The 22,095-nt window shown below is 57.5% G+C and overlaps 3 protein-coding genes across 8 annotated transcripts in view; 1 reads left to right on the top strand and 2 right to left on the bottom strand.

The window, feature by feature from the left end:
* The first annotated feature begins 865 nt into the window (after positions 1 to 865).
* Positions 866 to 6,372, top strand: MOB1A (MOB kinase activator 1A). The gene is made up of 6 exons (XM_065040673.1): positions 866 to 1,047; positions 2,481 to 2,647; positions 3,537 to 3,630; positions 5,045 to 5,178; positions 5,260 to 5,423; positions 5,894 to 6,372. The coding sequence occupies exons 1-6, from the start codon at positions 1,034 to 1,036 to the stop codon at positions 5,969 to 5,971; spliced, it is 651 nt and encodes a 216-aa protein (XP_064896745.1). The 5' UTR covers positions 866 to 1,033; the 3' UTR covers positions 5,972 to 6,372.
* A 128-nt stretch (positions 6,373 to 6,500) lies between these two features.
* On the bottom strand, positions 6,501 to 9,449 carry BOLA3 (bolA family member 3). Its single transcript, XM_065040674.1, has 4 exons — positions 9,177 to 9,449; positions 8,564 to 8,687; positions 8,343 to 8,431; positions 6,501 to 6,610 (listed from the first exon to the last, which is right to left on the bottom strand). The coding sequence occupies exons 1-4, from the start codon at positions 9,432 to 9,434 to the stop codon at positions 6,545 to 6,547; spliced, it is 537 nt and encodes a 178-aa protein (XP_064896746.1). The 5' UTR covers positions 9,435 to 9,449; the 3' UTR covers positions 6,501 to 6,544.
* A 626-nt stretch (positions 9,450 to 10,075) lies between these two features.
* The window catches only part of TET3 (tet methylcytosine dioxygenase 3), a 32,694-nt gene continuing 20,674 nt past the window's right edge, over positions 10,076 to 22,095 (bottom strand). For all 6 annotated transcript variants that reach the window (XM_065041105.1, XM_065041104.1, XM_065041107.1 and 3 more), the window contains exons 4-10: positions 21,839 to 21,932; positions 21,233 to 21,441; positions 20,729 to 20,879; positions 20,233 to 20,322; positions 19,977 to 20,114; positions 19,258 to 19,594; positions 10,076 to 18,822 (exon numbers count right to left, since the gene is read on the bottom strand). In XM_065041105.1, the coding sequence (XP_064897177.1) occupies positions 17,108 to 18,822; positions 19,258 to 19,594; positions 19,977 to 20,114; positions 20,233 to 20,322; positions 20,729 to 20,879; positions 21,233 to 21,441; positions 21,839 to 21,932 (2,734 nt within the window). In that variant the 3' untranslated portion in view covers positions 10,076 to 17,107. The remainder of the gene's footprint in view (positions 18,823 to 19,257; positions 19,595 to 19,976; positions 20,115 to 20,232; positions 20,323 to 20,728; positions 20,880 to 21,232; positions 21,442 to 21,838; positions 21,933 to 22,095) is intronic.

A 22,095-nucleotide genomic window follows, 5' to 3' on the forward strand; every position in this document is an offset into this window, starting at 1 on the left:
GTTGGGGTCAGGGCGGGATTGGGGCTGAGAAGGGTCATATAGCTGTAAAAAATGGTGAAAACCTGTAGAAATGGGGTCTGGGAAAAGGGGCTGACGGTCCTTTTGATATTTTAGGAGGAATTTCAGTCTGTGAGGTTGTTTTGGGGGGCTGGATGGGGCATGTGGGTCTGATATGGTGTGATGGAGAAAAGAAGCCTGTGCATTGAGGGGGGCTCAGTTGGGGGAAGGTGTGGGGATGCCCTGGCTCATTGGGAGGGCACTCTGGGGGTCCCCAGCCTCATGGGCAGAGGGCTTTGAGTGTCGTCAGGCTCATGTGGGGGACCCAGGACCACGATGAGGGGTGCTCCAAGGGTCCCCAGGCTCATGAAGAAGGGGCTTTGAGTGTCCAGAGGCCCATGGGGGGTCCCCAGCCCCATAAAACGGGGGCTTTGTGAGCTCCCTGGCCCATGGCGGGGCCCAGGACTGTGATGAGGGATCTTTGGGGGTCTCCAGGCCCATGGGGAGGAGGCTTTGAGGGCCCACAGGCCCATGGGGAGGGGACTTCAGGAGTCCTTAGGCTTATGGGGGGTCTCCAGACCCATGATGAGCAGGCTCCGGGGCTCCCCAGGCCCATATGGAAGAGGCTCCAGGGGTCCCCAGGCCCATGGCAGGGACCCAGGGGGGTCACCAGGCCCATGGGGAAGGGGCTTTAGGGGTCCCCAGGCCCATGGCAGGGACCCAGGGGGGTCACCAGGCCCATGGGGAAGGGCCTTTAGGGGTCCCCAGGCCCATAAGGAGCGGGTTCCGGGGGTCCCCAGGCTTTGGAGGGGCCGAGATCGTCACAGCCCCACGTGACTCTCGACCCGGCGCTGTTGCCATGGTAACCGCGCCGTGCGATGCCCCGCCCCCTCGCAGCGAAGCCCCTCCCCTCCTCGTCGCGACCCCGCCCCCTCGGCGCAGCTCTCGCGAGAGTTGGCGGGAGCGGGCCGGGCGCTGCCCGTGAGGAACCGCGGCCGCGCCAGGAGCCGCCGTCTCCGCTTCAGCCTCGCCCGCCATGAGCTTCCTCTTGTGAGCGATTTGGGGTGACTCTGAGGGAGGGGGGCGGCGGCTGTGAGGGGAGAAAAGCCCTTGGGGAGGGGCTGCGTGCGAGGTTTTGGGCGCTAGGGTCTCAGTGGAGGGGAGTTTGTGAGGGGCTTCGGTCTCTGAGAGAGTTGGGGGGAGCGGGTGTTGGGCCGGGTCTGTGAGGAGCTTGTGGGGGGGAAGGTTTTATGAGGAATTCTGAGGGGTTTATGGGGTGGGGGTGCTGAGGGAGGCTTGGGGGGGCGCTGGTGGGTTTGGAGAGCTTAAGGGAGGTGATGTTGGGGGGTTTTGGGGTTCGGGGACCTCAGGGCTTGTGCTGAGGGGGCTCCTCAGGGTGGTTCTTAGGAAGAGTGGAGGCCCTGGGTGCTCCTGAGCGGGATGTTCTGCCGTGGGGGGGGACTCTGAGAGCTGGGGGCTCTGGGGTGAGACAAAAAGAGGAGCCCCCTGTCCCACGGGGTGGGTTTGGGGTGGGCCCGACCCTGCACCTGTGGGTGGGCGCTGGGGCTGCAAAGCGCTGCCCTGGTGCGAGGCAGGTGGGTGTAATGGTGCTGGAACCGAGTTAATTGGGTGAACCCGGAAACGTGTGGTGTAAAAATAAACAAATAAAGGATTTTTAAAGTGCTCTGTGGGGTGGGCTGTTGGATACCTGTGCGGTAGATACGAAGTGTGAGAGGGGGTCCTGGCTCCCTCCGCCTCTGGTCAGCAGGAGGGAGCAGTTTGATTTAAGAGCAAACTGGAAGGAAAGGTCTTTTATTTCCACACTGAGCATTGCATGTAAAGAGCACGTGAAGCCGCCACAAAGTACAAATGTGTCTGTTTCTGCATGATAGAGGCAGGATGCCAAGCGGCACACGATGGGGAAGCCCGTTTATCCCCCTTGGTGCTTTGGCCCCGGCTGCCCGGCCGTTTGCATCACTCTTGCTGGGAAGCAGAGAGCTGGCGGGGGCTGAAACGTAACATTTTGTGGTTGAGATGTCTTGAAATTCATCAGTTTTTTAGCAGCTGTTTGGGGACAGGCTGCGATTCCACCGGAGGGACGGGGGGAGTTTGGTGAGGAGCTGTCGATGTCTTGGCTGCTGAGTATGGTGGGAGTACAATGCGTTTTGGTTCTGGAGTCTATTATGTCTCTATTTTTAGGAAACTGCTTCTTATGGCACCGAGTGTCTGATATTTGCCACAGTCTGGTTGTTTTGTGATGTGGGCTTTTCTTTCCGTGATCTGAAACAACTATTACACCCAATATTTGTGATTTTTAGAAAGGGCAGGTGAAATAGGGAAGCGCGCGGGCGGCTTTGTTGTGACGCTGTCAGAAACGCTTTGGTTCACGCCTACAGTCCGTTCATCCCTGCGGCGGGGGAAATGTTTTGGGGAAGAAAACACCATTAAAGGGGTAACTGGAAATGTTGATTTCCTCTCGTCAGCGGGAGCCGATCTTCAAAAACCTTCAAACCCAAGAAGAACATTCCCGAGGGCTCCCATCAGTACGAACTCCTGAAACATGCGGAGGCGACGCTGGGGAGCGGGAACCTCAGACAAGCGGTTATGTTGCCGGAGGGAGAGGATCTTAACGAGTGGATCGCAGTTAACAGTGAGTCCTGGGAGCGGGAAAACCAAGAAAAGCTGGTTTTTTATCTTTAAAAGAAGGTAGAAAATTCCCCCAGTGAAACTCGTATCCCTGGAGTGCTCTGTTGAGTCAGAATAAAAGAAAAGTTACGGTGTGATGCGTCAAAGGGACGTTGCGCTCCGGAAACGTGCAGAAAGCAAGACGCAAACCCACACCGTTGCGGTTTTGGGGTGGGGTTTTTCGAGTTCAGCCTTGCAAAGGCGACGAGGTTGGCGAGTGGTTATTTTATACTTGGTTTTTGTATTCCGGTATAAACATCTTTAGTCCACTATTGATACTTTAAATTTCCAAGCTGGCACCATCAACTGCAAAAACAGTGAGGAGTCTGGGGAAAAAGTAGAACTGTTTTCCTTTCATTATAGCTGCGTGCATGGTTTAAAAAGCTAAACGCTACGAATTTATTTGGATTTAAGCTATTGCTGTCCCTGGCCTTGAACTTTATTTCTTCGGAGGTTACAGTAGGAAGAAGAAAGTTTTGAGCAATGAAAAACAGTAAGTTGGGCCACAAGTGTTAAACCTAAGGAAGGTCTCCCATATTATCAACATCAATCAGGTTTGGGGTACCAACATTTTTTAAAGGTGCATGGAACATGAAGCAGTGACTTGCAAGGCACGGGAAGCGACGCGGAGCCGCACAAACCAGCAAGGAGCGGTTGCCTGATGGTGCAAAAACCATCAGAGCGATTCAGGTTCTCAGAACGTCTTGAAGTTGTCAGCAACCCGATGCCGTACGGATGGGGGGGTGTTTGTTTTTGCTGAGTTTTGTGGCACGTTCACCCCCACAACAGCGATCCTGCGCTCTGCTCCGCTTTGCGTTTCCACTGTGAGTAAACCCGCTGCGTTTCCTTTCCAGCGGTGGATTTCTTCAACCAAATCAACATGCTGTACGGGACCATTACAGAGTTCTGCACGGAGACCAGCTGCCCGGTCATGTCCGCGGGACCCAGGTGAGAAGTTTACTGTGGATTTAAATGTGGGGGGGCAGGTGGGTCACTTGAGCATGTGTAAAAAGCAAACGGAATGTGTCCAGGTGCAGCACCCTGCTTCCCGCTGTCCGTTTGTCTGGCATGTGTAATATTTGTTCAGAAGAAACGTGTGGGGATTTTTTTCTTCCATCGAGTTGTTGGGAGGCTGATGTGTTGGTGTAAATGGCTTGTTTTACGTAAAGATGTGTTGGAGAAATGGTTTATTTTAAGGGAGGATGTGTTGGTAAAATGGTTTGTTTCATTTTAAGGAAAGACGTGTTGGTTTGTATTACAGAAAGATGCGTTGGAAAAATGGTTTGTATTACGGAAAGATGTGTTGTTGTAATGGTTTATTTTAAGGGAGGATGTGTTGGTGAAATGGTTTGTTTCATTTTAAGATGTTTGTTTTGTTTTAAGGAAGGAGATGTTGGTGAAAGTGTTTGATTTGTTTTAAGGAAAATGGGAGATGTAACTTGACCGAAGGGTCTAGTTTTGAGTCCATAGGGTGGTTTTTCAGAGCATGAGCGATTCTGAAGTTGCCGCTGCCAGTGAGGGTGGATTTGAGGTGACTCTTTGCTTTTAGGAGGTGTGAATACCCACAGGGAGAAGAATATTTAATGTTTTCTCTGCCCTTGTGTGTTGAGTCGAGATAAAAGTGCAGCAGAACATCTCTTTGTTTTCCGGGGAGCCAGCGGCCACGTAACATCCTGCCCCGCTTTTCTGCCCACAAGTAGCTCGATTGCAAGTTCCCGTTTCTATATTTAGCGACGTTTCCTGTGACTGTTTCCTGTTTAAATGGCACCGTGTGTTTTCGCTCATCCTCGGACAAGAGGCGACAGTCAAAACGTGGGGTTTTTTTCCTGTTTCTGAAGGACTTTGGCAAAAAATCTCTGAGCAAGCGGGTTGTGGTGTTGTGTAGTTCTACAGGTGATGTCTGCCCTGGTTTGGAGGAAAGGCAGGATTAATAAATATGGGTTTTTTTGCTAAGTTGTCCATCTCATGTGCTGAATTCCTGCCAAAGACCATTGGTGAATTAATTCAGATGTTGAGCAATGGTCCTGACGCTTCCTCTTTGCCCCATTTTTGACTCATTTTAAGGAAGCGTTGATGTCTGACACAAAGCAGCAGTTCGCTTTTGAGGCTGAAACCCCAAGGCGGTGGCTGCAGGTGTCACCTCTGCCTGGAACCAGATTGGCTGTGAGTTTATTGAACACCGACTGGCGTGTTGCGCTCGAGAAACTCGAGAAGGCAAAGCGCAGCTCTCGTGGCTTTTGAGGAGCATGAGTGTTGCAGTTTTGCTCCTTATTGAGATAAATAGGGGAGCCACAGGGCCTGAAAATGCAATTCTTCTGTTGTCTCAGAGCCAAGCATTTATTTTCCTCCCCTCTCCCCGCAGGTACGAGTACCACTGGGCAGACGGCACCAACATAAAGAAGCCCATCAAGTGCTCGGCTCCCAAGTACATCGATTACTTGATGACGTGGGTGCAGGACCAGCTGGACGACGAGACGCTCTTCCCCTCCAAGATCGGTAAGCGCCGGGTCTCGCTTACGGCACCGAGCGGCTGCCAGGGCGTCTGAGCAACCTGTGGGATTTCTCGCTGCGTTTCAGGCGTCCCTTTTCCCAAGAACTTCATGTCGGTGGCCAAGACGATCCTGAAGCGGCTGTTCCGCGTGTACGCCCACATCTACCACCAGCACTTCGACTCGGTGATGCGGCTGCAGGAGGAGGCTCATCTCAACACCTCCTTCAAGCACTTTATCTTCTTTGTGCAGGTGAGGCCCAGAGCACCCACTGCTCGCTCAAGTTTCTCATTTGCTTTTAGAGTTGGATTTTAGCTCCTCTTTGAAGAGGGACAGCAGTGGTGTGTGCTGGAAGATGTGGTTGACACCCACCCTGTGTGTTTGGGGTTTCTTTTCAGGTCAAGTTGGCTGCAAAATGCTTGAATTGGTTTCTAGCTCTGGGCCTGCAGCAAAAAAAGGCTTGGAGAATTTGAGGCTTTTGTAGCTCAAGAATCGACTCCAGTAGCAACTGCTGCACCCCTTTTGAGGGTATTTTACAGTCTATTTTGTGACAGCAAGCGACTCTGGTGTAGAGCAGCAACACCACAGGAAAAGATTTATTAAGTGTTTGAATTTCTCTGCAGAGACACAAGCAGTGGCTGCTGCCGTACCATTGTTGGGTGGTTCTCTAGGAGTTTGAGTTACTGCAGCCCTTGACTTTGTGTTGCATTTTCCCCCACCAGGAATTCAACTTGATCGACAGGCGGGAGTTGGCTCCTCTGCAGGAACTGATTGAGAAGTTGGGCTCTAAGGACAGATAAACCTCTCCAGGGAAAAGACCCTTTGGACTCTCTGCTTAGTTCACCGGCCACTTCTACGCTTTGCCTTCAGTGATGGCATCAGTCTTGGAGGCCGAGCATCACTGTAAAACACCATAGATGTTTGGCTCTGCTGGGTTTTGATGCTACACCCTCCAGGCCAGCAAGAACAGCAGCCTGGTTTAAGATGGGACTTAAGCACTGTCCAGCTGCTGTTCTCCTTTCAGAGGCCAAGTTTTGTTACAGCCCAGCTCTGGTTGAAGCGTTTGGTTTGGACAAGGTGCACCTAGAGCCTTAGCTCCCCTTGGCATTGGAAGGACAAGTGCCTGGTGTCAAGAGCAGCACCCTGGGGCTGCATGGCAATAAGAAGAATAAAGTTTCTCCTCCTTCCTGCTCTTTTTTCAGATGAGTGTTTCATCTCATTCTTGCACAGGTGCCACTGAAAACACAGCATGTGTAGAAAATGGAGCTCCCAGTCTGAGTGTGCTTGGACTTGAAATTTTTCAGAGCATGGAGTTGGGCAGAAAGCAAAGCACCTACAAATAAACTTTATTCAACTAGGCAGGAGTGAAAGCATCAGGGTTTGGGGGTGGAGGTGAAGATGCGCAGCCCATGCATGGTCTTGATCTCCTCACTGAGTGCCTGCAACAGACAAACGTTGCTCTTGAGCTGGTCCTGGAGTCAGTGCACACAGCAGCAGGCACTGAGTGCTGCTCCCCGAATCCATCTCCCCTGGAAGACACAGCTACACTAAAGCTGACAGGTGCCACAGGCAACAATTTTACATCACCAGAATTTGTAAATAGCCTTAAGTAAAGTGCTCCCACACTTAGTTCACACAGCTACAGTGTGGTTTAGAGGAGAAAAGGTGGTAGGCTATGACCCTTGCAAACTGTGTGTGCACACACACACACACAACCTCCCCTTTTTCTCCCCCCAAGACACTTTGGAGCCCTGCACTGCTGAAGAATAGGAAGAAATATTGTGAACTATAAGCACATCCCTCCCAGTAATAAATTTATGTGCATGCACACATCACAGTGCCCATGGGGGAGGAAAAAGGGGGGATGCACATGGGCTAAGCACTGTAAAGAGGAAAAACTACACACCATTCATTTTGGAGGGAGGGAAGAGTGCTACACTGTTTATTACTGGGAAAGGAGGACTGTGCTATTAAGAACACAGCACTTAGCTCCCTCAAACAGGCACTATGTGTGCATGCACACACAGGATTAAGACCCACACTCACTGCTCAGCAGAGTGTGAACATGCACTGCACACACTCACTGTTGTTCTTGGGAGCCCCACACTGCTGAGGAGGGGGAGGGCAGGAAGAACATTATTTCAGAGGGAAGAGCAAGCTACACTATTTATTAGTGCAAAGGGAGGGCTGTGCTATTAAGACCACTATGTGTGTGCACTGCATGTGTGCATGTACACACAGTGCCTATGGGGGAAAACGGGTGGGCTGTGCTAAGACACTCCACCTAGTGCTGTTTGTTTTGAAAAGTCAGAGTGTAGTTTTTCCATTATTTTGGAGGAAAAAAGGTGTAGCCTGCTCTATTTCTTGGTGTGCTAGTAAGACACTCACTGCATGCAGCCACAGCACTTAATCCTCTCTGTGTGCACAGCACATCACAGCCAGGCACTGCATGTGTGTGTGAGCCTGCACTTCACACCCACCATCAGTGCCCAGGTGTGACTGTGTGCACACAGCCACACCATTGATTGAGAAGGAAGAGCTGTGCTACTGTTAGTGTGGAAGTGGAAAAATAAAGTGCTGTGTTTCTTATTAGGAGGGGGAAAAGGGGTACAGTCTGTATTAGGTTGGGGAAAGAAAGGCTACACTTTTATCCAGCGGGGGCAAGAAGGGGAACACTATTGTGGGGTTAGATTACACTCTAAGACACTCACAGCACTTAATCCTCTGCGTGCAGCACTGATATGTGCTCAGCTGTAACACATCTCACTGCGCAGCGTGTGTCAGACACACTGAGCCCCGGCTGTGAGCGGCACAGGCGGAACACCCGCGGCCAGCGCTGCACACACAGCTACACCGGTTCTTATGGGGGGGGAAAGCTGTGCCCTCAAACTCTGACAGTCTAAGTTAACTTGGGCTGCGTGTGCGGCACCGGCCGCCCAGCTCCCCGCCCGCAGCACTTTGTAATCGGGTGCTGCGTGTGAGTGTGCAAGGCGCTTCAGTTTTGCACGCTGGTTGTGTGCACACACGGGCATGAAACACCCAACCACAAAATGCTGCAGGCGGCGAGTTCGCCTGCAAACGCTGCACAAGCGTGAAGCACTAAACACGCTCACAAACACACATAAACACGCACACGGTGCCCCAGCGCGGCCGCCCCCGCGCCCCCCTCACCTGATTCACCATCTGGTGCTGCTGCACCGTCCGCTTCTCCCGGAATTCCTCCGACTCGATGTGAATTTCGTACATGGCGCCGCATCCTCCTGCAAACGTAAAACGCTTGAGCAAAGGGCCCTTGGTGTCCCCACGTCCTGACCCTTGCGGGGGGTCCAGGGACAGACGCGACGCGCGGAGGGCTCGGGGCAGGGGAGGGGAACAAGGAGCGCTGCCCGTACCTGAGATATCCACGACTTTGATGGCGGACGCCCGGGGGAACTTCTCCCGCAGCACCCGGGCCACTCGGGCCTCCCCGTCCGTCTGCGAGGAGAAGCCCCGCCAGGTGCTGCGGCGCAGGAGGAGCTGGGGGCGGAAAGGGTTAAAAACCCGCGGGGGAGCCACCGCCCACACGGGAAAGTGGCGGTACCGGGGAACCGGGAGCTGAGGCTCCAGCACCGGGGGGAGCACCGGGTCGGGGAGGAAGAACCTTCGCCCGTCCGAGGGCCGGGACGCTCAGCGTGAGGGGCCGGGGGCACCGGACCCGAGAGCGGAGCCACTTACCGGGAGGAGCCGCGGGTCGGACCTACCGGAACCGCCGTGTGGGGGGAACACGGGGGGAGACGGAGAGAGACGGGGGGAGACGGGGGGAGACGGGGGGAGACGGGGGGAGACGGGGGGAGACGGGGGGAGACGGGGGGAGACGGGGGGAGACGGACCCCCCTCCCAAAAAAACAGGGAAGGGGGGTCTCAAGACAACGGACAAACGCCCTCAACCTCTACCCCTGAACTGGGGAGGGGGCAGAGACAGAGGTAGGGACAGACGGACACAAAGACAGACAGACGGACACTCACCGGCCTCAGTCCCGTCACAGCCGCCATACTGTGCGGCGCGCGCCCGCTGACCGGCCGCTGCTGCCGCGCGCCGGGGTCACTGCGCAGCCAGCCAATCGCTGCGCTCCTCCTCGCAGGAGTGGGCGGGGCAGGCGCTGAGACTCCGCCGCAGCGACCCCTGGCGGCTCGGAGGACCACGAAGGGGACACCCCATGGCCGGGGGCGGGGCACAATACGGTACCACCAAAAGGGCCCGATCCTGCCCCTCCCGTGCCCCATCCTCCACACCCCCGTCCCATACGCAGGTCCCCATCCTGTCTGCCCCCCAAAGGACCACATCCTGCCCCTCCTCAAAGGGCCCAGTCCTGGCCCCCCTCCCAGTCCCCCATCCTGACCCCCCCCCCATTCCCATAGACAGGGCCCCATCCTGTGTCCCCGCCCAAATTCCTCATTCTGACCCCCCAATTCCCATAGAGAGGGCCCTATCCTGACCCCACCCTCCCCAGATTCCCCACTCTGATCCCCCCCCCCCCAAATTCCCCATCCTGACCCCCCATTCCCCTACCCAGGGCCCCATTCTGCAACCACCCCCCAAATTCCCCATTCCCATAGACAGGGCCCCATCCTGACACCCCCCCTCCCAAAAAAATGCCCCATCCTGACCCTCCATTCCCACAGACAGGGCCCCATCCCACGTCATCCCCCCCCAATTCCCCATTCTGACCCCCCATTCCCACAGACAGGGCCCCATCCCACGTCATCCCCCCAATTCCCAACCTTGACCCCCCATTCCCACAGACAGGGCCCCATCCCATGTCGACCCCCCCAAATTCCCCACCCTGACCCCCCATCCCCACAGACAGGGCCCCATCCTGCCCGCCCCCCTCCCCAGCATTAAACACAAACCCAGAGGCCGCCTGTTGAGTGCAAAAAATAAATATAAAATTTATTAAAACACCCACAATATTTTAAAGATATCAGGAATAATACATTTCGCGGCCCGGCCGGCCGCGCGTAACTTAGAATAAAATACAAATTAAAAAAAAAAAAAAAACAAACAATTAAAATTAAACAAAAACCAAAACAACAACGAAAACCAAAACCGAGGAGGGAAAGGGGGAAGATTCCAAACTTACAATTTTTAGGCATCCTAACAAAAAATTTACCAAAACATTGAGGGGTGGGGGAAAGGGAAAAAGAAAAGGGTGTTAAAGGGGAAACACAAAGAGGAGGAAGAAAAGAAATAGGGGAAAATTATACAAAATAAAATTATCAGCATAAATTTACTGTCCTAGAAGTATCTACAGTTTAATACACATTAATCCTATTGCCTTGAGACATGGGGGAAAAAATCTACCGGTCCTCGATCCGCCCTGGAGAAAAACTTCATTTCAAGTAACCACAGTCCGAGCCGACCAAGAAAATCTTCAAGTGTGAACGTTTTCGGAGCCGCCGAGACCCCAATTGGGGTCCCCCCCTCCGCCTGCCGCGGTCCCGCCTCCCTCCTCCGTTCTCCCCAAAATAAACCCCATAAACCCACCAAAAATAACACCCCCCCCCCCCCCCCCGCCTCCGAGCGAATTCCCGAATCTGAGAAGAAACGGCGCCATCGTTTCGATTTGGGTTTGTTGTGTTTTTTTCGGGACGCGGTGCCATAAAACCACCGGCCAAAATAACCACAAGAATTTGCTCCCGGAATAAAACTTGAGGCTGAAATTACGGCGGGTTGTAAATCCCTGAAGGATGCGGGAAAATGAGGCGGAAACCCGGGCGGAAAGGGAGAAAGGAGGGGGAAATAAAAGAGAACAAGTGAAGGGAGAAACCCCGCTGCGGAAGGATCCCTGATTTCGGAAAGATTCGCCCCGGTTTCGCTCCGCGGGGACTCGGGGGGGTTGAGGTATTTGCCTGGTTTGGGGGCGCGGGGGGAGCTGCGGCCCCGGCGCCGACGGGAAGCCGAAGGGGGGAGAGAGTAGCACCAATAAAACCCCAACAAATGGAAAAATAAAGGGGGGCAAAGAAAAGAAATGGGCAGAAGGGGGAGGTCCGGCTGAGGGGGACGCGCTGGGGTTTGGGGAGCGGGCGCGAGGAGATGGGGGACGCGGTGCTGAGCGGGGTCTGTGCGCCGGGGGGCGAGGGGTGCGTGTGCCACACGTGTGCGCCGTGCGTGCGCCGTTTGCCGTGTGCACCGTGTTTGCTGTGTGCGCCGCGTGCGCCGTGCGTGCGCCGGGTGCGCCGTGCGTGCGACACATGCGCCGGGTGCGCCGTGCGTGTGTCGTGCGTGCGCCGTTTGCCGTGTGCACCGTGTTTGCTGTGTGCGCCGCGTGCGCCGTGCGTGCGCCGGGTGCGCCGGGTGCGCCGTGCGTGCGTCGTGCGTGCGTCGTGCGTGCGCCGGGTGCGCCGTGCGTACGTCGTGCGTGTGACACATGCGCCGGGTGCGCCGTGCGTGCGGCACGTGCGACACGTGCGCCGTGCATGCAACACGTGCGACACGTGCGCCGTGCGTGCGCCGTGCGTGTGACACATGCGCCGGGTGCGCCGTGAGTGCAACACGTGCGACACGTGCGCCGTGCGTGCGCCGTGCGTGCGCCGTGCGTGCGCCGTGTGCGCCAGATGCGCCGTGCGTGCACCGTGCGTGCGACACGTGTGACACGTGCCAGGTGCGCCATGCGTGCGCCATTCATGCACCATGTGTGCTGTGTGTGCACTGTGCATGCAATGCATGTGCCATACGTGCGCAGCGTGTGCCACGTGTGCACTGTGTGTGCACCGTGCTCCGGCACCGCGGGGACAAAGCGCCAGGACGGGGGTGCAGGGTGGGCGAGCGCCATGGGTGTGCTGGGGTCTGCGTTCGTGCACGGGGGATGAGCAGGATGAACAAGCACCGTGTCTGTGCACCGTGTCTCTGCGTGGTGGGCGAGCACCGTGCATGAGCACCGTGTCCGTGCACCGTGTCTGTGCACAAGCACCATGCACGAGCACGGTGTCCGTGCACCGCATCCGTGTGTGGTGGATGAGCGCCGTGCCCGTGCACCGTGTGTGTGTGCATGGTGGGTGAGCACCGCGCACAAACACCATGTCTGTGCACGAGCACCACGTCCATGCACCACATCCACGTGTGGTGGACGAGCACTGTGTCCGTGCACAGAGGACAAGCACCGTGCACGAACACCCTCTCCGTGCCCACACACCCTGTTCAATCACCGTGTCCATGCACCGTGTCTGTGCAGGAGCACCGTGTCCGTGCACCACATCCGTGTGTGGCGGACAAGCACCGCGCACAAGCTCCGTGTCCGCACACCGTGTCTCTGCGTGGTGGGCGAGCACCGCGCATGAGCACCATGTCCGTACACGAGCACCCAATTCAAGCACCGTGTCCGTGCACCGTCCCCGAGCGCCATGGGCGTGCACCGTGTCCGAGGACCGTGGCCATGCACGGTGCCGGAGCACTGTAACAGACACCACGTCCTTGCAACGCGCACGTGCACCGGGCGTGCACAACGCACCCCTGCACCGGGCTGAGCACCCTGCCTGAGCACCGTGTCCACACACCATGTCCGAGCACCGTGTCTGCACACTGTATGCAAGCACCACGTTCGCGCGCCGTGTCCGCGCACTGCGGCCGAGCACCATGTCCACGCACCACGTCTGAGCACCGTGGCCAAGCACCGTGTCCGAGCGCCACGTTCACACACCCTGGCTGAGCACCATGTCCACACGCCGAGTCTGAGCACCAAGTTCACGCATTGTGGACAAGCACCACATCCAAGCACCGTAGTTGAGCGCTGTGCTTGAGCACCACGTCCACGGTATGTGGCCACACACCACGTCCGAGCACCATGTCCACGCACCACGGCCGAGCCCCGTGCCCGAGCACCATGTCCATGGTGCGTGGCTGAGCACCATGCCCGAGCACCACGTCCACGCACCATGGCCAAGCACCGCGGTCGAGCGCCGTGGCTGAGCACCATGTTCACATAACCTGGCCGAGCATTGTGTCCGAGCACCGTGTCCATGATGCGTGGCCAAGCACCGTGTCCAAGCACCGTGTCCAAGCACCGCGGTCAAGCACCATGTTCACACATCCTGGCCAAGCACCGTGTCCACACACCACATCTGAGCACCACATCCATGACGTGTGGCCAAGCACCATGCCCACACACCATGGCCAAGCACCGCGGTCGAGTGCCATGGCTGAGCATCGTGTTCACATAACCCGGCTGAGCATCATGTCCGAGCACCGTGTCCATGATGTGTGGCCAAGCACCGTGTCCACACACCCTGGTCAAGCACCGTGTCCACGCGCCACATCTGAGCACCACGTCCATGGTGTGTGGCCAAACACCATGTCCACACACCACAGCCAAGTCCCATACCCAAGCACCGTGTCCATGATGGGTGGACGAGCGTTGTGCCCGAGCACCTTGTCCACACACCACATCCGAGCAGCGTGTCCGCGGTGCGTGGCTGAGCACCGTGCCCGAGCACCACGTCCACGCACCACGTCCAAGCGCTGCGGTCGAGCACCATGTTCACACACCCTGGCCAAGCGTCGCGTCTGCACACCACATCTGAGCACCGTTCCCGAGCACCATGTCCACGCGCCTTGGCCGAGTCCTGTATCCAAGCACCGTGTCCGTGATGCGCTGACAAGCACCGTGGCCGATCACCATGCCCAAGCACCGTGGTCACGCACTGTGGCCGAGCACCATGTTCACACACCCCAACGAGCACCGCGTCCACGATGTGCCGTGAAGCACCACGTCCAAGCACCATGTTCACACACCTTGGCCGAGCACCACGTCCAAGCACCAGATCCACAACGTGTGGCCGAGCACCGTCCCCGAGCACCACGTCCACACACCACGTCCGAGCACCAGATCCACGACATGTGGCCGAGCACCGCGCTGCGGCACCGCGTCCCACACACGGCTCGAACGGCTCCACCGCGGCGCCGATTTCAGTTTGCATGAACCCGCCCGGCTCCCGGCACGCCTTGAGCTGTCGCTCCGGAAAACTCAACTTCCTTCTCCACGACATTGCTTTTTCTATACATTTGTTTTCTTGGTTCCCTAGTTTCGTATATACATTAGTAGCACCTCAGCGAGATGGAATCAGGCAGAAGCATGATACAGTTTGTTAAAACACCATAGCACCGTTGTTATTAGAAGATTTCATTTAATAAAAATACGCCTTATAGAGCCCACAAAGCATACTCCAGTATTAAAAGGAAAGAAAAATAATCAAGCAATTGAGGCACCTCAGGGATCCTGGTTTCCTTCTCCTTCCCGTGCCTCATCCCGACAGCGTCGAGACGGGGCGGGGGAACCCCGAAACGTGTCCCCCGTTCCCCGCCCGAGGCGAAGCGTCACAAAAACCCAAAGCGGGGTGGCGGGAGCGTGTCGGGGCTCCCCGCGCCGAGCTCTCCCCAAGGTTTCTACCGCGGGCGTTGTTCTAGCACCATTGTGGCCACGACCTGCTGCCAAACGAGGTCCCCAGCTCACCCTGAAGCGGTTAAAAACATCCCCCGGTAACGCGGCGATCCCCCGGGTTTCGGCGCGGGAGGGACGAGCGCGGCCGCCGGGGAAAGGAAAAAGATTTTGCTTGAAAAAACAGCCTCTCAGCAGCAAGGGGTAAAGAGCTGTGCATAGATTCTGAGTTTTCGTAGAAGTCTGAAGCGTGCTAATTATCAACGACTGAGATTTGAGGTAGGTTAGACGTTACGTAGTGTAAAAACGTGAGACCGCAGCAGTTCTCGCTCCCCGACCCGCGGCGCCGGCGGCTCCGACGCTTCGCCCAGATCGAACCCATCGGAGCCGCCGCCGCATCGGGTCGAATCCCCTCCCTGCGCCCAAATAAAACCTCCCGGGGAAGCAGGACTTAGACAGGTTACGCGGACCCTCCGCCGTCCCCGAACGCGCGCCTCGGCCCCGAGATTCGAACCGCGTCCAGGCGACGCTCGCACGGCACCTTCCGCCACGCCGAGCGGGGCCGGCACCCGAATCCGGCCCCGCCGAGCGGGGAACGAGCGGGGAACGCGCGGGTCCCCTCCTCGCCCTCTGACGGCATCGCCCGCGAGCATCCCTAAAATCCGCCTTGCCATCGACTCGTAAAATCCTGATATGCTATTGGGTAAGTTATAAGAAAAGCGGTAATTAGCTCGTTGAGTTTCCTTGTCAAATATACGCGACTTTACAGATTACAAAGAAAAAATTAATTATGGAGGACGGACAAAGCATGTTAAATATTCTGCCAGTATTTACAGTTCTCCCCCGATAATCTGGTTTAAAACATACTGCTTTCAAGTTGGTGGGGTGGGGAGAGAGGAGGAAAGAGGGGAGTTGTTTTCTTAAGTTTCGCTTTCGTTTTTAAATCTAGGTGAAAGTGCTTTTAAAAAAATTCTTTCCCTATTTACAGGTTTAAAATCAGACCACGTAAATGTTCAGGCTGTTGTTTTGTTTTACCGCGATCCTGCTGATCCGTGCCAGTGCGCGAAGGAAGAAGGGTGACGGTAAACACACGGTGATCTCTGCGCGGTGACGGCGTCGCCTCCGGCTTCGCTGGCTCTCCAAAAGGCACCTGAAAGTGCAAAAGCGACGACCCCGGGGACGCCGGCACCCGGATTCGGCCACGCCGCCCTCCCGCCCTCCGTCCCGGTGCCGCTTCGGCATCGGGGACGGGCGGAAAGTCTCGACTGAGATTGTTCGAAAAGCACCAGGCGGTTGTTGTCATCGTCGTTGGGTTGTTGGGTTGGGGGTGGTTGTTTGCGGGAAGAACGGCGATCCGTAGGAAGGAGGGATGGCAACCGGGGGGGGAAAGCACCGAGCCCCGGCGGGGAAGGCGGATCGGCGAGGGGTTTGGCCAGCCAAGTCTAGGGATTCGCTCTTCCCAGAGCCGATCGCACGGAGAAAAGTCCCCCCGGAGACGGAAAGCACCAGACTTTAGCAACAGTGATGTACAGAGAGCAACTATTCACAGTTTGGGGTTGGTTGGTGTGGGGTTTTTTCCTGGTTTTGTGTATGCTTTTGTTATTTTCTTCCTGTTTTTGTCCTTTAGAGATGCCGCTGCCGCTCTCCTCGCCGGCAAAGGAGCCCCCAAATCCGAGCACGGCCCCCCCGGCGGCGGCAGCGCCCGGCCCAGATGCGTCCTGAGGTCTCCGGCGCTGGGAAAGACACCGGTTCGCTCTGTCCTGGCGGAGCCGATCGCGCCGGCAACGAGGAGCCGAGCCGAGCCGGGACGTCCCGCTCTCAGCGCTGTAAGAAAAGACTCCTCGGGTTGCAAAATAGGTATTTTTAGGTCCTTGAGAGAAAAAATCTTCGGATGTCTGGCTGACGGTAAAGCGCACGGTCCCGCCAGGCGTCACAGCTGGAGGGACCCACCTCTTGCCTTTAAGCTGGTTTGGTGTTCAGGTTGGTTTTCTATTTGCGTTGTAGGGTTGGATTTTTGAGATATCGGCTTCTTTTTAGAAGATCGGCTTCGTCGTTGTCGTCGGAGTAAAAAATAAAATAAAATAAAATCCAATAAATAGGCTTTCTTAAGTGGAATTAAAAACCTCTCCTGTGCGAAAGGACGCTACAAACTCCTCCGTCCGTTCGCGCGGCGCGCGAGGCTCGATTAAAAAAACGTGGAGATATAAATATGAGATTACCGAAAAGCATCAAACAGCGTCGTTCCTCTTAGTTTTCTGTCGTCGTTCTTTTTAAAATCGAGTTTTGCTTCGTTTGCCAACTCCCCGCCGAGCGCGGCTCTCCGCCGGCACGCGCCGTTTCCGAGCGCGTCGGGTTCGCTTTCTGTGGGTTGTTTAGTTTTAGTTTTGTTGTATTTTGCTTCGGTTCTGTCTATATTTTGTTTTTCTTCTCCCCCGCACCCGAGGGGAAAGCACCACATGAAGCAACGCCAAGCTGCGGCGCTGCCGAGGGTTGAGGTAAGCCGAGGCCGCGGCCGTCGCCTCCGTCTCAGATCCAGCGGCTGTAGGGACCCGTCACCTTGGTGTAGGCGTAGGAGGACACGGTGATGGCGGAGTTGGTGGGGATGGCCACCGCCTGCCGCGTGGGGACCGCGTCCCTCCTCTCCTTGCTGGGCGCCTCGCTCGCCAACGCGCCGCCCCACTTGCGCTTCTTGGCGAAGGCTTTGGCGTCGGGCGGCAGCCCCAGGCGCGCCGCCTCCTCCTGCCGCGCGCGGGCGCGTTCCGCCAGCTGCTTCATCTTGGCCTCCCACAGCGCCAGGCCGTGGTTGGGCTGGTTCAAGTTCTTGTGTTGGTAGAAGACCAGGGAGATGCGGGTGGGGTGGCAGCGGTTGGGTTTCTTCAGCGGGGTGGTGGCGTGGAGCTCGCGGCGGGCGCACTCGATGAGGATGGAGCCGTGGGCAGGCGCCACGGCCACGCCGCCGATGTTCTCGTCCAGGAAGTTGTGCTCGCTGTCCGACCACTCCTCCTCTTCTTCCTCCTCCGCCTCGTCCTCCTCCTCCTCCTCTTCCTTCACCGGCTTCTCTGGTACATCCTCCTCCAGGCCAAAGGGGTCCCACGGCTTGTCCCGGGGGGGCCCCGCCGTCCCCTTCTCCCCCAGCGCCACCTCCCACGGCTTCTCCGGCAGCCCTGGGCTGGGTGCCGGCGTCCTCCGCTCCTCCGCCTTCACCGAGCCCCACGGCTCCTCGGGGAAGCCCGGGAGCCCCGGCAAGGTGGAAGCCAGACCCAGCGGCCCCAGTAAGCTCGAGGTGGCCGTGCCGGACAGCGCCGCCTCCCCCAGCTTGCAGGGGCTCCATGGTTTCGGCAGCAAGCCCGAGCCGCGTGCCGCTGGCTCTCCCGCCAGGACGCCGGGCCACTGCTTCTCCGGTGGCGGCAAGCGCACGGCAGCGTCGAAGGCGCTCAGCTTCTCCCGCCCGCCCGGGACCAGGGCGCTCCATGAGCCCTCGGCCCCGTTAGTCCTCTCGGGAGAAGACGCGCCCCGGGACGCTTTGAAGGGGCTCCAGCGCTGCTCCAGCCCCGCGCCACGCACCGGGACGGTCGGAAGGGCTAAGCCGGCACCGGGCACGGCCGGCGTGCCGGGAAGGGGCTCGATGGCAGGCGGAGGGTCTGGGGGCTCCTGCTTGATGGGTCGGCTGCCAAAACAGTTCTGTGCAAACGGTGACGCCTCCTCCGGGCCCGAGTTAGTCCTGTGCGCCGCGGCCGCCGCTTTTTGCTGGCTGGCGTAGCGGTTGGCCCGCTCATAGGTGCGCTGGTGATGGTTTTTGCTCCGGACGCTGTGCAGGAGGGGATCGGGGAAGTCGGAGTTCCCATAAGCGTGGTTGAGGTTCTCCTGCAAAACCGGGACGTCGGGCTTCTTCTCGTAGCCGTTGCTCACCCAGCTGCTCCCGCTCCTCTCGGACACTCCGTAATTCAGAAACTGCGAGGGGAACACGTGGTTGCTGGAAAAGCCGTAATACCCGAAGGAGGGAAGCGCGAACTTGGAGTGAAACCCGTTCACGGAAGGCAGATTGGGCTGTGCATAGTAGGAATGGTAAGAGTAAACACTGTTCATGCTGTACGGGTCGGAGGGCCGGCAGCTCCCCAGCACCGAGTAGCTCTCCACCACGGCGTTGCCGTTGTACTTGAAGGCGTTGTAATGGCTCTGCGGCTCCACCTTGATGGAAGGTTTCAGCGGCTGCGGGGGCAGCCCGCTTTTTAACGCCACACCTGCGGGCACAGCACACACACACCGTGACCCGCTGGCCAAGGAACCTGTCGGCAAGGAGCCAGGACCCCAAAAACTCAGACGGACTCAAAAATCCCAGGTCCATTCTGAGACTCAAAACTTCCAGGTCTGTCCTGAGACTCAAAAATCCCAGGTCCACCCTGGACTCAAAACTTCCAGGTCTGTCCTGGGACTTGAAAATCCCAGCTCAGCATCGCCTGGGCCGCTGGCACCAATTTGCACCTGCGCTCCAGGCGCCAGCGAGAGTTCCCCGCTGCACCAGTTAAAAAACAAGCATCACAGAAATGCCATCTGCACCCTGACACACCGAGCGCTCGACGCCACCAGCCCGAGAAAGTCCCCCAACCACATCCCTGTCCCCTTGCACACTTCCCAGGCGCCTCGGGGCGGCAGGACCTCGGCTCTGCCCCCATTACCTGCGTTTTGCTGGAGCGTGGGGAACTCGAGCGCTTCCTGCTTGATCTTCTCCGGCGTCATCAGCTTCTCTTTCTGCAGCTTCTTCTTCTCCGCGGCGGCTTTCCTGGCTTCCAGCTGCCTCTGCCGGCAGGACTTGGCGGGCTCGGGCAGCTTGCGGACCTCGCGGGGGAAGGACGTGAGCACCTGGATGGCCCCGCTGCCCACCTTGGCGTTTTGGTTCTCCTCGCTGCCGAACTCGTCCGTGCTGGACATCTTGTAGAGGGGGAGGACGTGCAGCTGCTCATCTTCAGGGATCTTCCCCACCACGCGATTGTCTTCCTTGGTCAGCGTGCAGACCTGGGGGAGCGCAGGGGGATCAGGGGACGCTGCCGGATGCGGCACAGGCAGGAAAGGGGCGAAACCTCCTTATTCCCCAAATCGATGTTATTATTGTATTATTCTCCACCCAAACCAGCCTGCCATCCCCACCAGCCCACATCAGTCCCCAGCCGACATTCAGAAACCTCCTGCAGGGTTTAGGTCGGACAAAAGCAAATGCGCGAACACACGGTGACTGTTAGCACCGTGTTTTCATCTAGCTGGGGTGGCTTCAGACGCAAACGGTTTCATGTGAGGTGGGCAAACACCGAGGATCAGCTACTGGAGTCATGGTTGGGGAAAGAGAGGACCAAAACGTGGAGGGGAGCACCCCGAAAAGCCCCGCCAGCCGCCTGCTTACCACCGTGCAGCCGTTGTAGAGGTTATGCTGATCTTTGTGAGCGTGAGCGCAGAAGTCCATGCACGCCGTCACTCCCGAGAACGGCCTCCCCTCCTTCAAGCCCAGCCGGCAGTCTATGGCCACATCCTCGTTGGTAACCTGGCGGAAGGAGCAGAAGGCTCCGGTTAACTGAAATCTCTTACACGCTGCCACCCTGTGCCCTTCTGAGTGCCGCCGGGTGGCCGTGGTGCACAGGGGACAAGCGGGTGGCTGGTACCTGGTTTTGGTAGGCTTGCGGCGCCAGCCTCTTGTAAAGCGGAGCAACCTCGGTGGCCAAGTCCTGAAAGCTTTTCCGGAGCAGCTCCTCCTGTGGTAGGAAAAATAAAGGAGGAATGTCACCCAGGGGTCAGGGACACAACTGGGGACAGAGCCCCCACACGCCACGTGCCACCCGACCCTTCCCGCGATGTCCCTCGTCATGCAAAGCGTGTGGTTTAAATTCCTGGTGAGGTTTTGGCCATTCAGCCTCCAGCCTCAGCACCTGTTGTGCTTTTGTTTGCTCAACACACGAGCCTGCTGGTATCATCCCTGCTGTTTCAAGAGTCCCCATTCATGCTACCCCATACCAGCACTTTATGTCACATCAAAAATCCTGTCTCTGGGACATCTACACCCCCTGGTTTCACCAGGCTGGCTTGCTTTCTCCCGCCTCCCTAAGTCATCAAAAATCCCACAAGGAATCCTATTTTCCCCACTCTGCCTGCGTCACCCACCTCTTTGGGATTGTCCCCCACCAGCCTGAACTTGCGGGGAGTTTTGCTCCGGGCGTATTTGCAGCCGTTAAAATACATGCTCCATGAGCAGCCGAAGGAGAAGGAAGCACCGCACGTGTTGGGGTCCTTGCCTTGGCACGCACAGGTCCGGCTGTGGGAGGGATAGAGTCATTTGGGTTGGAAAAGCCCCTCAAGATCATCGAGTCCAACCATAACCCACCCCTGGCACTGCCCCATGTCCTGAGAACCTCATCTCTGTCTGTTCAACCCTCCAGGGATGGTGACTCCACCACTGCCCTGGGCAGCCTGTTCCGCTGCTTCACAACCCTTCCCAGCAAGAAATATTTCCTAATATACAGTCTGATCCTTCCCTGGCACAACTTGACTCCGCAGAGGAACATCAGCCGCCACCATGGTGATGGCAGCTCCAAAAACAGGGAGGAATCCCCGCATCCCTTCCCACCCCGTCTCCCCGAACCAGACCGGCGGCGCGGTGGGACTTACTCGTCGTTCAAGCCACAGCGGCGGCTGGTGGGGTTGCCGTACTTGGTGAGGGTGTCGGTGAGCTCCTGGTAGAGCGTGTCGCCCAGCGTGCGGGGGATGCCCTCCCAGGCCAGGATGAGGATGATGATGACGGCGTTCTGGCAGTGGTGGCCGGCCCGGTGCCGCACCAGGCACAGCAGCTTCTCCTCTTGGTTGTGTCTGCGGATCACCTGGAAGACAGCAGGGCCACATCAGACCACTCCAATGGGATGGGGATGACCCCAAAAGTGGGCACCGGCTGCCTTCCACAGCACCCCCTGGGGATTTGGGGAGGCAGAGCTGTATTGTATTCACCCCCACGAGTTTTGGGACGCTGGGGAGAGGATGTGACCAACGCAGGGGGTGCAGGCACGGACCTGCTGTTTGGCGAGTGCTGCAGGTGGGAAACCCCAGGGAGTTTCCCCGGGGGTGGCTGCCATTCTCGTTTCCTCCCTGCCAGCCACAGATTGAGCATCCTGCCCGCTGCGGCCACCGCGGAACGTCCTCGTCCCCAGGCAGGGAGGGGACAAGCAGGAGTGTTACCTCGGGGAGGGCTCTGAGGGGGAACAAGAGCCAGGGCACACTCACCCACTTGGCGATGGGGCAGCCCCGGGAGCTCTTCCCCTCCTTCCCGGTATAGATGACCTTCTCGATGCGGATGGCCTTGCCCTTCTCACCATACCTGCCAGGGGATGGGTGTCAGCCCCACTCGTTCCTCCCCATGCTCACAAATCCCCCGCTTGCCCTCATGGGTCACTCACGAGCCCCCGGTTTCCTCACAGGAGCCCACTCGCCCTCACTGGACCTTTCAGGAGCCCACACTTGCCTTCAGGACCCCCACTTGT

Source organism: Columba livia, chromosome 25, assembly GCF_036013475.1.
Source record: "Columba livia isolate bColLiv1 breed racing homer chromosome 25, bColLiv1.pat.W.v2, whole genome shotgun sequence".
Classification (NCBI taxonomy): domain Eukaryota; kingdom Metazoa; phylum Chordata; class Aves; order Columbiformes; family Columbidae; genus Columba; species Columba livia.

What these genes read in the sequence shown, in the direction of transcription:
- MOB1A (XM_065040673.1), top strand. An exon ending in CGAGTGGATCGCAGTTAACA is followed by an intron (nt 2,648 to 3,536) that starts GTGAGTCCTGGG and finishes TTTCCTTTCCAG; the next exon opens with CGGTGGATTTCTTCAACCAA. An exon ending in GTCATGTCCGCGGGACCCAG is followed by an intron (nt 3,631 to 5,044) that starts GTGAGAAGTTTA and finishes CTCTCCCCGCAG; the next exon opens with GTACGAGTACCACTGGGCAG.
- BOLA3 (XM_065040674.1), bottom strand. Translation starts at nt 9,434, where the DNA reads ATGGGGCACGGGAGGGGCAGGATCGGGCCCTTTTGGTGGTACCGTATT. An exon ending in CTGTGACGGGACTGAGGCCG is followed by an intron (nt 8,688 to 9,176) that starts GTGAGTGTCCGT and finishes TTCCGCCCCCAG; the next exon opens with CTCCTCCTGCGCCGCAGCAC. An exon ending in AGCACCAGATGGTGAATCAG is followed by an intron (nt 6,611 to 8,342) that starts GTGAGGGGGGCG and finishes TGTCTGTTGCAG; the next exon opens with GCACTCAGTGAGGAGATCAA.